The following is a 14,008-nucleotide window of genomic DNA, read 5'->3' on the forward strand; positions in this document are numbered from 1 at the left end:
TTTGGAAGATTTTGAAAAAAGTTTTATTATTACAAAAAACATCTGGATGCTAGTGCAAATTTACTTTAGAGGTTTGTTTTTTAATCTTTTTTTCTTTTTAGTTGCATGGATTTTTTAAAAAAATGTTTTTGCTGTGAAGGTTGGTGGTTCAGTGGAAGCATCTTTGGGACAATCATAACCTGGAATCTTTATAGATGTTATAGAGCTGTAGTGGCAAATCTATGGCATGCGTGCCACAGGTGGCACGCAGAGCCCTCTATGGGCACGCACGCCTTTGCCCCAGTCTTAGGCCTTCAGCTGGGTTTTATAAAACCTTTTTGCTTTAGGCCTCTGCCGCCATGGGCAAAAAAAAAAAGGTTCAATCAATCAATCAATTTCAACTTCTTGTGGGAAAAAAAAAGATCTTGCAAAGTTGGAATTGATTGATCGAACTTTTTAGTCCCACCCAGTCTGCTGTTACCACTGCAGGTCCACTCATCCAATGGGCCATGCCCACCCAGTGGGCCACACCCACTCGGCACCCAATGATACATGTGTTAGTTTTGGGTTGCAGTTTGGGCACTTGGTCTCTAAAAGGTTCGCCATCACTGTTATAGAGGAAGGCATTTTGAAATTGTTTTCATTTTTTTTATTTCTTGTAATCAGCCTTGATTTGACCAGATACTAATAAATAGGCATAATAAAATATGTGAAAAATCAAGTTTTTAATTGCAAATTTTGAATATAAATATATGAAACAATTTTCCAAAAATAATTGTAAAGCATTATTTTTTGTAGAAATAAAATTGCATAAATTACATGCATGGAAGAAGCTTTTATTGGAATATTTGGAATCAAATCTGGAACTACAAGAAGAAGCCCAGACTATGGAACCAGATAATAACACTGGTATATATATATATATATATATATATGATAATTCTTGTTTTATTTATAATTAAAATATGAGGTCATTCTTCTTGAAATCTGTTTGGTTCTGTTGATATTATTTGGCAATCTGTAAACTGAACAAAATAGTTGTAGTTAACTTCTTCAAGTTATCATGTACTGTATATAAAATTCTTGTTCTCTACGCAGAGAAAATATCAAATTGCATGTTATTTAATATAATCTTGTTGAGTATTTCTTTTAAAATTCCCTAGCTTGTTATCAGTTCAGTTTAATATAATTAAAACTTACTTAAAACTTACTTAAAACTTTCCTTGTGTTTCATCTTTCAGTTAATCAATACATGGATTATCTGCAGTTATAATTATTTTTATCATCTTAGATCACAGAGCATCTGTTACTTTTCTATAATTAATTCTATAATTCATTAAAATAGAGATAGATTAATGAAGCCCTCTCAATCAATAGAAATGAGATGAAGAGAAGAAACATTTAATTCTCACTTCATCAAATATCAGAATAAAACCTTAAGAAAGCTTGCACCTAAAAAGGGAAAGAACTCTTCTAATTTTTGGTGTTTCTTGCATTGAAAGATAGGATTACTCGAAATGGTTTAGCAAATCCTAGAAGTAATAGAAAGGAGTCCTTTTTTGTTACCTTTGGTAAGTGGCAGCTTGGAACAGCAAAAATTTGAGAGGTTTTCTGCATTGTGTTCCTCTATATGTAGACATTCCCATCAAAATATTTAGTAACAGGGTTGATAGTACTTTAGAGCTATCTAGCTTAAGAGAGCATTATCTTGAAGTAGCATTCATATGCCAATACTATTCCACACTTCATGCTGCTGGCCAGGAAAAAGTGTTGGCAATATTGTTTGCTTACCTTCTAGACCAGGGGTGTCAAACTCCTGCCTGTGGGCCGGATGCATCATAGTGAAACCACACCCACCCACCAGTAATGGCAAAAAAGTCACGATATGTCACGACATGTCACGTGACCTTGCAAGTTTGACATCCCTGTTCTAGACTGTTTGAAAGGATCGCTGAAATAGGAGCTTTTGTTTGGGGGTGGATAGGGAAGTGAAGTCATTAGCAATTATAGGATTGGTGAAAAAAATGATGAATCAGAACCAAGGAATCTCTCTCCTCTTGAAATTTCCACACCCTTAGTAATTCTTTAGCTTTCCATAAAACTGTTTCTCATTCATTAAAACGATTCAGATGAAATCTTGTAAGTTTGCCTATTGAGGATATATATTTGCTTTCTCTTAGTCCCCATAAAATGTCAATTGACTAAAATGTCATATTTCATTAAGAACGCCAGTTGATTTGCTGCCTAATTAGTCCTGATTGTTAATTAGGTCTGGAGAATGCTCTGTATGTTCTGAATTCTCAGGTTTGGTGGTATTTTTTTTAAAGAAACATAGCATTCCAGAGAGAACCTCCTTGTTTCTTATGCTATATCATGAAAAGTCTGTATGTTTCTTACAGTGTTTTCCCTGCTGAAATACACCTATTTTCAGTTTCTGCTATGATGTAGCGTGTTTTTGTAACTGTTAGAATTATGGTACTATTCTACTGCATCGTCTGCAGCCCTTTTTATGAGGATTATCTATGCAAGATCTTTTGAGTCATTTATTCTTAGCCCTTGACCACCCTATGCTATTAACACCTGGATTTTTAATCCTGAAAGGATGCATTTTGCAGAGCCTGCTACTAGATAGGCACAACTGTATTCTGAACCCTTGACCACCCTATGCTATTAACACCTGGATTTTTAATCCTGAAAGGATGCATTTTGCAGAGCCTGCTACTAGATAGGCACAACTGTATTCTGAATTGCTGGAAATAATTTAATATTAAGTGGAATTATGCTTCTGCTCATTTGTTATATCAAAGTAAGAAAAACACGAAGCTAAGTTAAATGTAGTAATTTATCAGAATTTATCAGAAATTTTAAGTGGCTGCTTTTAACCTTATACATCAAAGACAACATGGTTCAATCTTAATAGATTTTTGTGCTTAAAAAGACAGCCAGAGAAAACAACAGAAAACATAAACAGGAGACAACATGACCTGCAGCCCCTATACTGTGTAACATTCATTGTTAGAGGTAGAACAAATGAAATGACTGTCCTATATATACCTGTTTAAAAAAGCCCATTGTGTTCAATATTGCTTACATCCATATAGGTGGGCATAAAAGTTCATCTGGGTCCAATTCTATAAAATGATTAATGCAGTTACTTCATAAAGATATATCTTCCTTTGAAGGTTCGAAATTTATAAATTAAAGATTGTCCTAGCATCTCTTGCAAGTATACTTTTATCAAATGCCTTACATTTTTTACCTAGAAAAAAGGATAGAGGAATTAAATGAGCAAAGAAAGGTTTTAACTGAAAACCTGGAAGCAGTTGTGGAAGATATAGATGATATGAAAAATTACATTTCAGAAACAGGAGGAATTATCAAATACATTGGTGAGTAAGAAAAGAAATACCCTTAAAAGAAATACGCTTAAATCCATGGGCATCCTTTGGGACAAATGACACAACTTGTATCATGACATAAGCTTCATACTTTTTGTATATGTATCTTCATGTGTGTGTGTGTGTGTGTATGTATGTATATGTGTGTGTGTGTGTATGTGTGTGTGTGTGTATGTGTACACACACACACACACACACACACACAAGGCAGCTGTATTAACCTTAGCTATTCTAGTCTACCATTTAACTCTTTTAACTCTTTGTCAGCAAAAAAAAAAATTCGAATTTGTAGTGTTCACAGTAGCGACTTGAGCCCTGCTTAACGCTCCTATGTTGGAGCTGCAAGGCAAAAGTGATCTGGACCGGTCTGACCAGAAAAAAACTTACTCTGTGTGTGTGTGTGTATGTGTGTGTGTGTGTGTGCATGCAGAATGCTTGCGCTGCATTCACAGAGCACCCTTATTGTATCAAAATCAAGATTGCACCAACACACAACCACTCTGCACAGGGAAGAAGAGCAACAACCATTTAGGACCTCAGGTATGAGAACACAGGCAATGACTAGAGCTATGGCTACAACACATGGAACTATCAGCAATTCACTTTTGACAACAGATACCCAGAGACAACTACATCCCCCAAAAACGGATGCGTGACAACTCAAAGAAATACGGCTCACCTCAACAAACAGATCGGTGACGCGCTCCATGAGCTGAGTGCAGGCACCAACAGTATATACGCAATCTCCCTACCCCAGCATTTCCATCCTGACGATGTTGGCAGTTAGCCAACGAAAGCTTGATCTTTTAGCAATAAAAATGTTTTAGTTTTTCTTATTCCATCCCAGTGTTCGTTTAGTTTGTGTGTGTGTGTGTGTGAATGTATGTATGTATGTGTGTATGCGTACATACACACACGTATGTATGTATGTATGTACATATGTATATACAGCATTAACCTTGAGAACTCTCAGGCTTCCTCCTTCCGTTATATATTCAAAATGGACAGTATTTAATATTTTATTATGTATATGTAGGGGTATGGGTCTATACATATGTTGTATATAGTATGTTTTAGGTGTGTGTCATGTATGTGTTTTAAGTGTCTGTTGTGTATGTGTTTGAGAGCGGGCAACTAAATTTCATTTTTGATGTGTGCCATTGTGCCCACAGTAAAAAATGACAATAGACTTCCAGTTCCTGTTTTTCAGTGGAGCAGTTGGAAGATTTGGAATGCCGAATCCTTCGGCTGAAATTTCTTTTTGTTGGGGACCCTAAGGGGCCAGAACCCACCCTGAAGGGGTGGAATGAAGGAAGGAAATCCTAGGGACTTAGGAGAGACGGCGGTCTCTCCGAACAGTCCAGGAGAATCCTCCCAGAAACCCAACAGAAGAAAAGGCTGGTTAACTTCATGTCCAGCCATAGCTGAAAACAAAGGGAAGTCACAAGCTTTTAAACTAAGCGGATCTCAAACAGCATGCTTGAATCTGGGTAAGAATATTGATTTTCTCTATCCTACCTATTTTACTGAAGAAGAAAGTCCCCAAAATAAGAGATCTCCGAAGAAGGAAAGGGGGAGGGGGACTCTGCTCCCTCCCTTTTGGTTAGTGGTGAAACTTACCCTTTAGAAAAAGAAAAAAGACTGGAAAGACCTGAAAAATGAGCAACTGCTGACATCTGCTGGTGGATGAGGATTTTTTTTCTGACCCTCAAAGTTTTTAGAAAATGCAGCTGTGTAAACAAAGTGAGAATAACAAATCTGAAGCAATGAATACTTCACAAAAGGAAACATGATAAGCGACAACAATTTCAAAGGACAATGATTTTAAATTACATAGAAATCCAGAATAACTTTGAGAGTATGAATCAAGTTATTTCCAATTTAATTTCACTCCAAGAAATTTCCCAGAAAAATACAGTAGAGATGACTGAACAAAATTCTGGGTATAGAGACCTAAAGATGGAACTGTATAAAATGATCACTTCACAAAAGGAAACATATGATAAGCAGCAAGAATTTCAAAGGACAATGACTTTAAACTACAAGGAAATGCAGAACAACCTTGAGGGCATGAATCAACTTATTTTCAACTTAATTTCACTCCAAGAAATTTTTCAGGAAAATACAGTAGAGCTCGACGGGCAGCTGGTTCCATAAGGCCGGAGCGCCCACAGAGAAGGCCCTCCCCCTGGGGGCCGCCAGCCGATATTCTCTGACCGGAGGCACCCTGAAGAGGCCCTCTCTGTGGGAACACACAGGGCGGAGGGAAGTTGACGCCGGCAGCAGGTGGTCCCCAAGGTACTCCGGACCCATGCCATGTAGGGACTTAAAGACCATAACTAGAACCTTGAACCTCACCCGGAAGACAACTGGTAACCAATGTAGCTCACGGAGCAAAGGTGTAACATGGGAGTACCAGGAAACTCCCAAGACAACTCTCGCGGCCGCATTCTGTACCAGTTGGAGCCTCCGAGTGGTCTTCAAGGGAAGCCCCATGTAAAGAGCATTGCAGTAGTCCAGACGAGAGGTCACGAGCGCATGAGTGACCGTACACAAGGCATCCCGGTCTAGATAGGGCCGCAACTGGCGCACCAGGCGAACCTGGGCGAAAGCTCCCCTAGTCACGGCCACTATATGGTCTTCCAGAGTAAGCTGTGAATCTAGGAGGACTCCCAAGTTGCGAGCCCTATCTATCTATATTGATTACGAAAGGCAATGGCCAGAGAAAAAAGACTAAAATGGAAATTCAGGGGAAAAAAGATGGAACTTTTTAGAAAGAATACTTAAAAAAGAAACATTTGTTTGAATATGGCTAAAAAAATGGAAAAACTTTGAAATATACTACTCTTAGAGGGATGAATTTTTCCCCTTAACTAATATAATATGTTTTTTTCCTTCTGAAAAAAGTTGAAATGATTTAAACAAAAGCAAATGTTTTAGTTATTTAAATGTGATGATAAGAAAAGCATAAAAATGTGTTTTGAATGAGAGTTAAAGGATTAGATGATTAGAACTATTTAATGGAATGCTTAAAGTTTAAATAGATTAAATACATTCTTAGCTATGGTCAAAAAGAATAAGAAATTGAGGGAATAAATATATATTAAATTAGGAGGGATACATATTTAAAGTTATATGTTATTTTTTGTATCTTAGTGCTCTTGTCTCTTTTTTTGTTTCCCTTTTCTTTCTTTTTATTCTTTTTTGTCTCTCTCTTTTCTTTTTTCTTTCTACTTTTTCACTTATTGATTAAGAAATATAAAAGCATATGGAAAAAACAGAATTAAATCCACCAATGTAAATATAGTTAAATGTTGAAAAGATTGCCACTTGTAAGAATATTTAGAATTTGGGGGAAGAAATAAACTGAAATAAACACGGTAACAGGATTTATGATAAGGCAACTAAAATGACAAATAGGATTATTGAAACTATATTCTTAACTGTTGTTAATTAAAATAATGAGAATTGTCTTAATCTAATGTTGGCAAAGAAAGATACTTTGGGGAAAGGGGAAATCAAATGAAATTAACATATGGAATATAGATTATAGAAACTAATTGTTAAGGACTGTTTTATAAATGTTACCCAGACAACATACTGTTTACAAATTACTGAATGACTTATGTTAAAAGATTCTAATAAAATATTGAAAAAAATGACAATAAAGATTCTTATCTTAATTTTATCTTATCTCGCCACGCCACACCACACCACACCACACCATACCATACCATACCTTATTTATAAATAAATAAATAAATAAATAAAATGTATAGGTCACCGATCTTATCTCCAGGTAACATTGAAAGGAAGATGATTGTAGGAAGAATAAAATGCTCTGTATCAGAAAGCAAACACAATTCACATGATTATTTGTCAACGTTAAAAATTGAAAACTCAATGTCCCCCTAGTGACAACAATCAACCCAACCATTTGATGGGTTCCATATCCCCTGAGACCCCAAGCCCATTAGTAAAACCATGTCTTCAGGGCTTTTTGAAAGTGTCAAAGTGGAGGCCAATCTTATTTCCACAGGGATGATGATCCACAGAGAGGAAGCCATTACAGAGTACACCCTTCTTCTTGGTCCTACCAAATGGATTTTTTAAGAGAGGGGACCCATAATATACCCTGCCTTCCAGTTTTGGCGGATCAGGTAGACATAACTGGGAAAATATGGTTCTTAAAATTAACCTGGCCATGGGCCATGTAGACTTTTAAAAGTGACAACCAGCTTCTTGAATTATAGTCAGAAGTAAATTTGCAGCCAATGCAGCTCCTGCAAGAAAGGTGATACAAAATCGTATGGGTCGCCTTTTTTGAACTAACTGAAGCTTCAAGGACAGCGCCGTTTTGAGCACATTTCATTAGTCAAGACTAGAGGTGACTAGAGAATGGGTGACTGTGAACAGGGATTGTAAATGGCTCTGGTTACTTACAAATATAAGTGGCTCATCTAACTTTCTGGCTCTGCTCCTGGTGAAAAAAATAAAATCTTTAGAGCTTAGACGCTGGCTGAGATGGATTAGGGAAATGGTTCCCAACCTGTAGTCTGCAGACTCCTGGGGGCTGCAATGTCATCATAGGCAGGGGTCTGTGAAGGCTTAAAGAAATGTTATGATTTCAAAGTTAAGTCTTGGTGGTCTGTGGCCAAGGTCCGTGGCCACAAAAGACATTCTAAGAGAGTCTGTGTTGAAGAAAAGGCTGAAAACCACTGTGCTAGGATACTCCATAATGGCAGAAACTGAAAAAGGAGTTGGTTCCATAAGCTAGCATTGCTTAATTGAGGTGACTCAAACTATTGAAGGGACTCAAACCATGCCAGTTTTGTCAAATTGTATAGTATAGATAGACATAACCAGAGACAGATGATTCTCCCAGATAACCAGGCCCCATGCTATTAATGGCTTTTTATATGTATACCAGCTGTTTGAATTGGACTTGGAAGCCCTGGTGAAAAAATGTGCAGTTCACGGTTAAGGGTATTGATTTTGCAGCCTCTAAGTGATATCCTTTACTTAAGTGAAATTTTCTATAGGACTATGTACCGTATTTTCCGGCGTATAAGATGATTTTTTAACCCATGAAAATCTTCTCAAAGGTTGGGGGGTTGTCTTATACGCCCAGTCGTCTTATACACCGGAAAATAGTACATAAATCAATCGAGTGCCCCCATTCTTGCAAAGCAAGCCTCTTTAGTCCAGTCCCCCCTCCACTGTGACTCTCCCTTCCCACCCCCAAGAGCCTCTAAGCCCCTTCCCCTCCCCCTTGCAAATGCCAGATCCCGGGAGCAACAGGAAGCCCCTCGCCCAAGCGGCATCTGAGCATAAGCAGAGCGCACCCTGCTACCCACTATCTCTCCTGGCAGTCTGGACAGCGGTACTTGGCCTGGCGCCCCTCTTGCCCGCAGACCACGCAGCAGCCCTCGCCAGCCAGCCTCAGCATAGCCGCCCCAAGCCCGGGTCTCCAGTGCGTCTTCCGGGCCCGCCTGGCTGACCGCTTCCTGGGCGGGGCTTGGCTGCAGACGCAGCGGCTGCTCCGTCTGCAAATCCGCTCTCAAAGCCGGATTGTGCTTGGCCGTGCAGGCTGCCGAAAGGTGGGGACTCGGAGTTCCCGTGGTGGTTGCGGCTTCTGGCATGCCGTTTGCAGAGTCTGGCCTGGAAGAGCGCAGCGTGTGAACGCAGCTCTTGCGTTTATTCCAAAGGGTGGGTGGAAGGAAAAGCCCCTTTGGGCTTCAAAAGGGAGGCTTTGCACCATCTGCATCAGACGGGGCTGAATTGGGCGTGTCGGACACTTGGCAACTGGCATGTAAGTATTTTCTGGCATATAAGACGAAAAATCTTGAAAATCTTTTCAAAAGTCGGGGGTCGTCTTATACGCCCAGTCGTCTTATACGCCGGAAAATACGGTACCTTGCATCTGAGGAATCTGAGGAATTTATGGACTTTTGTCCAAGTTCTACTTTGGGACAATTGTTCCTTATATATATATTATATTATATTATATATAACACGTATCCCCAAAAGAAAGACCTACCCCAAAAATAAGCCGTAGCTTGATTTTTGGGGATGGGCCTAATATAAGCCCTACCCCCAAAATAACCTCTAGTTTTGGAATGAGGCACATGCCTAAAAATCAAGCTGGGGTGAGATGTGTGTAGAGTTTACCATTGCAGCCAGGCCTCCCATGGATCGACACTTGCTTCACCAACCCACTTTTTCTGCAGCCAAAGGAGCAGCTTCATTCTGAGCTGAGAATGATGCTCTGGTCTGTATTTCACAGCCAGAAGCCTTTCTGGAAGGCCTGTGTAGCCAAGAACTGAGCTATAGATTCAATCCATAGCTCATCTCTCATCTGGCTGGGTGGGGCTGTTGGTGCCTGCTGGCTCTTTTGGAGGAAAAAAAATAAGGCTAGGTGTCATTTTCGGGGAAACACAGTATATATATGTAGAGTTTTATAAATTATTTTCCACAGTGCATAATATTTAAGAACACTATGATGACAGCAATAAAATTTACATTCAAAACTGCTTTTTTAATCTTTATTTTTAGAAAGGGATTTGAGAACACTTTATCAGAAGAAGCAAATGTTTTTGGAACGTTTGGAGATAAATTTAAACAACCTTCAAGAAGCACAGACTGTTGCAGTTACTCATCCAAGCAGTGTAATTGGTTGGTATAGAATAGGATTTGGTAGCCTTTGGCTGCAGAATTGGACTGGATGTGTTGGATAAATTACCCTTTTACAGTTTCTGGAACTTACTAGTATCATGATTTCTGAAAATTAATTCCATAGGTTTCTGTATGTTGGTGTAGAAAACATTGAAAAAAATGAATATATCTAAATTGCCTCCCAAAATGCAGGGAAAATCCTGGTCCCAACCCTGTATGTGACAATCTTTATCATTGTGCATTATTATTTGCACCCCCAAGTCCACAATTACATTCTGATTGGATCTCCTAAAACTAATATAATATAGAAGATTGATCTATTTATCTATATGATCACTTGGCAATTTTCGTGAAGAACCTCTAATTAATTCTGTTTGGAGTGAACCTCATTAATATATTTAATTACAAAAAGTTGCTCATTAAAAAAAGAAAATTCTTAATCTAGTCAAATGTATAAACAAATTCAAATTATAAAGTGAAAAAAATTGCACAAAGAATTTGTGGCATGAGGATGGATTTATATATTACAGTTAATTCAAAACAGTATCTTGTACTGTTAATTCTCTGGCATTTTCAATCTGTGTGTAGTAATATGTTTCTATTTTTATTAAAATATTTTTTGCAGAACAAAAAATAATTGATCTCATAAGTGAAAGAAAGCTTTTGGTTGCTGGTCTTGAAGCAATTATTCAAGATTTACAAGATATGCAGGATATTACTAAAGAAAAAGTTAAAAAATCTAAAAGTAAGTATAGAATAAATTTAATGTGTTTTTATAGGAAATCCATGTAATATCCTTTACATGCTCTGTGTCTCATCCTCTTTCTGTAAAACTGTCAGCAATATGGTTCTAGATATAATGGTAATCTGTTAAAAAGTCAAGATATCTACATGAGATCTTTTAAATTGTAACTAGGAACATACTTTCTGGAAATATCTTTTTTTTTTATTGAAAAGTTTTAAAATACAATTTTCCTTTAAAAATCCCCCCTTCCCCCTCCCTCCTCCCCCCCTACCTCCCCCCCTCCCCCCCAATTTCCCAGAGCTAAATACAAGGTATATATATAAAAAGCAATCATAAACAATCATATACTAACAAACTATAAACTCTAAAATCCATCACTCTCTAGCTTATATAGGATAAACAAGCCTTAGTAATATTGAATATGTATAAAAAGAAACTAAAATAAGAAAAGAAAAAAAAACGAAAGAAGACTTATTCAAATGCTACATAAAACTTCTTAACCCTATACTTGTTCTGGATAAACTCAATCCATTTTCTCCATTCCATAATATAGCGTTCTTGCGAATGGTCTTTCAGATAGGCCGAAATCTTCGCCATCTCTGCCAGGTCGGAAACCTTTAAAGTCCACTCTTCTATAGTCGGCAGTTCCTCTTTCTTCCAATATTGGCCTATCAAAAGTCTTGCTGCCGTAATTAAGTTCAACATCAATTTGGTGTCCACAACTGTAGCGTCTGCAATTATTCCCAACAAAAAAAATTGCGGACAAAACTTTATCCTCTGTTTAAAAATCTTCTGCATATTCCACCAAACTTTTATCCAAAAGGCCTTAACCTTCTTACATGTCCACCATATGTGAAAATATGTTGCATCTTCATCACCGCACCTCCAACATTTAGGCTGATAATTCGGATACATACTTGCAAGCTTTTTAGGATCTAAATGCCATCTATAAAACATTTTATAAAAGTTCTTTCTTAGATTTTGAGCTTGAGTAAATTTTACGTTCCTCACCCAAATCTTTTCCCACGTGTCCATTGTGATAACTTCCTGAATGTTTTGGGCCCATTTTATCATACAATCCTTAACAAGCTCTGTTTCTGAGTCAATCTCTATCAATGCAAGATATATCCGTTTGATATGTGCAGGTCCCTGATTTCTAATTTGCTTTATCAAATTTTCATCAGTGATTGTAAATCCATTTTTCTGGTCTTCTTTCCACCTGGCCCGTAACTGAATATATTGAAACCAATTTTGAACAACCTTCTCTTCTCGCAAGAGGCTATATGATTTCAGACACCAAACATTTCTTTCCAAGCTAAGGATCTCCTTGTACGTAGTCACATCGTGTTTGAAGCCAGCATGTATATTTTCTATTGCGTGTTTTGGAATTGCCCACAATGGTATCTTGCAACTTAACTTATGTCTATACTTCTTCCAAACTCTCAGCAATGCCTGTCTTAAAATATGCACCCTAAACACGTTGTCTACCTTCTTATCATACAACAAATATGCATGCCAGCCAAACAACAAATCATGGCCCTCAAGATTTAATAACCTCCCTTGCGTCAAATTAATCCAATCACTTATTCCTACTAATGCAGCAGCTTCATAATATAATTTAAAATTAGGCAATTTAAGGCCACCTCTCTCACGAGTATCCTGCATAATCTTAAGTTTAACTCGTGGCTTTTTCCCTGCCCACACAAATTTATTGATACCTCGCTGCCATTCCTCCAGATTAGAATCTTTCTTAAGAATCGGTATCATTTGAAGTAAAAATAAAAATTTAGGCAGGACATTCATTTTTACTGCTGCAATCCGTCCCAACAAAGACAATTGCAACTTTTCCCAACTCTCCAGTTCTTTTTGAATTTTCCCCCATAGTTTTTCATAATTATTTTTATATAGCTTTGTATTAGAGGGCGACAAAATCACCCCCAAATATTTAACCCTTTTAACAATCTCAAATCCAGTTAATCCTTCTAAGAGAGCCTTTTGCGAAACTGTCATATTTCTAGCCAAAATTTTGGTTTTCTGTGTATTAACTTTAAATCCAGAAACCTTCCCATATTGTGTTATTATCTCCATCAGGTCCACAACAGAGTTCTCTGGCTGGGTCACTGTAACAACCAGATCATCTGCGAATGCTCTCAATCTATAGTCCTGATCTCCAATTTGTATCCCCTTAATTTTTTCCGAATTCCGAATTTTAACCAATAATATCTCTAATGTTAACACAAATAACAAGGGCGATAACAGACACCCTTGCCTTGTGCCCTTCTCAATATTACATGCTTCTGTCAAGCTATTATTAACTATAATTCGGGCAGTTTGTTTTTGATATAATGCCCTAATCGGTTGTAAAAATTTTTCCCCAAAATCCATTTTATCTAAAACTTTCAACAAGAATTTCCAATTCAATTGATCAAAAGCTTTTTCAGCATCTAAAAAAATTAGCACCGCAGCGATCTGGTTGTTCCTTTCCAAAAACTCTAACACATCAACTATATGCCTCACATTACTTTTCATTTGCCTACCACTAATAAACCCCGTTTGATCCCCATGAATCACCTGTTGAAGAACCCTCATCAGTCTATTAGCCAAAACCTTAGCAAATATCTTGTAATCTGTATTTAAAAGCGATATCGGTCTATAGTTTTTAACTTGAGTAGCATCTTGGTCTTCCTTCGGAATCAAAGAAATAAAAGCTGTTCTCCAAGACGGTGGCACCTTTCCCCCCCTCTGGATTGTCTGGAACAGTTCCTTTAACGGTTTTATCATCTCTAATTGTAAATTTTTGTAATAGGCCGCAGTCAAGCCATCCGTACCTGGTGCTTTGTCCACCTTCAATTCCTTAATTGCTGTAAAAATTTCTTCTTCTGTAATCAGTTGATTAATCCCCTCTTTTTGTACTTGCGTAAGAACCGGGATGTTAGCATTCTCCAAATATATATCAATATCTTTTTCATTAATTTCCTCTTTAGCATATAATTTCGAATAAAAATCCACAAAAGCATCCTTAATAAGATTCTGTTGAAACACAACCCTTCCTTTATACTCAATCTTATCTATATTAGAAGCCCTTTGTTTTTTCCTCAATCTATAAGCTAACCATCTGCCTGGTTTATTAGCGTTGCAAAAAGTATTGTGCCTAGCAAACCGCAGATTGGTCGCCACTTGATCAGCCATTAATTTATCAAATTGTCCTCTT

General features: G+C 37.6%; 1 protein-coding gene across 1 annotated transcript in view; it reads left to right on the plus strand.

Moving 5' to 3' along the window:
• Positions 1–14,008, plus strand: part of CCDC7 (coiled-coil domain containing 7) — a 297,769-nt gene that overhangs the window by 208,622 nt on the left and 75,139 nt on the right. The window contains 4 exon segments of the mRNA XM_083379044.1: positions 778–888; positions 3,243–3,368; positions 9,933–10,052; positions 10,678–10,797. Coding sequence (XP_083235170.1) covers positions 778–888; positions 3,243–3,368; positions 9,933–10,052; positions 10,678–10,797 — 477 coding nt within the window.

The sequence above is a fragment of the Vipera ursinii genome (genome assembly GCF_947247035.1).
Source record: "Vipera ursinii genome assembly, chromosome: Z".
Taxonomy (NCBI): Eukaryota; Metazoa; Chordata; class Lepidosauria; order Squamata; family Viperidae; genus Vipera; species Vipera ursinii.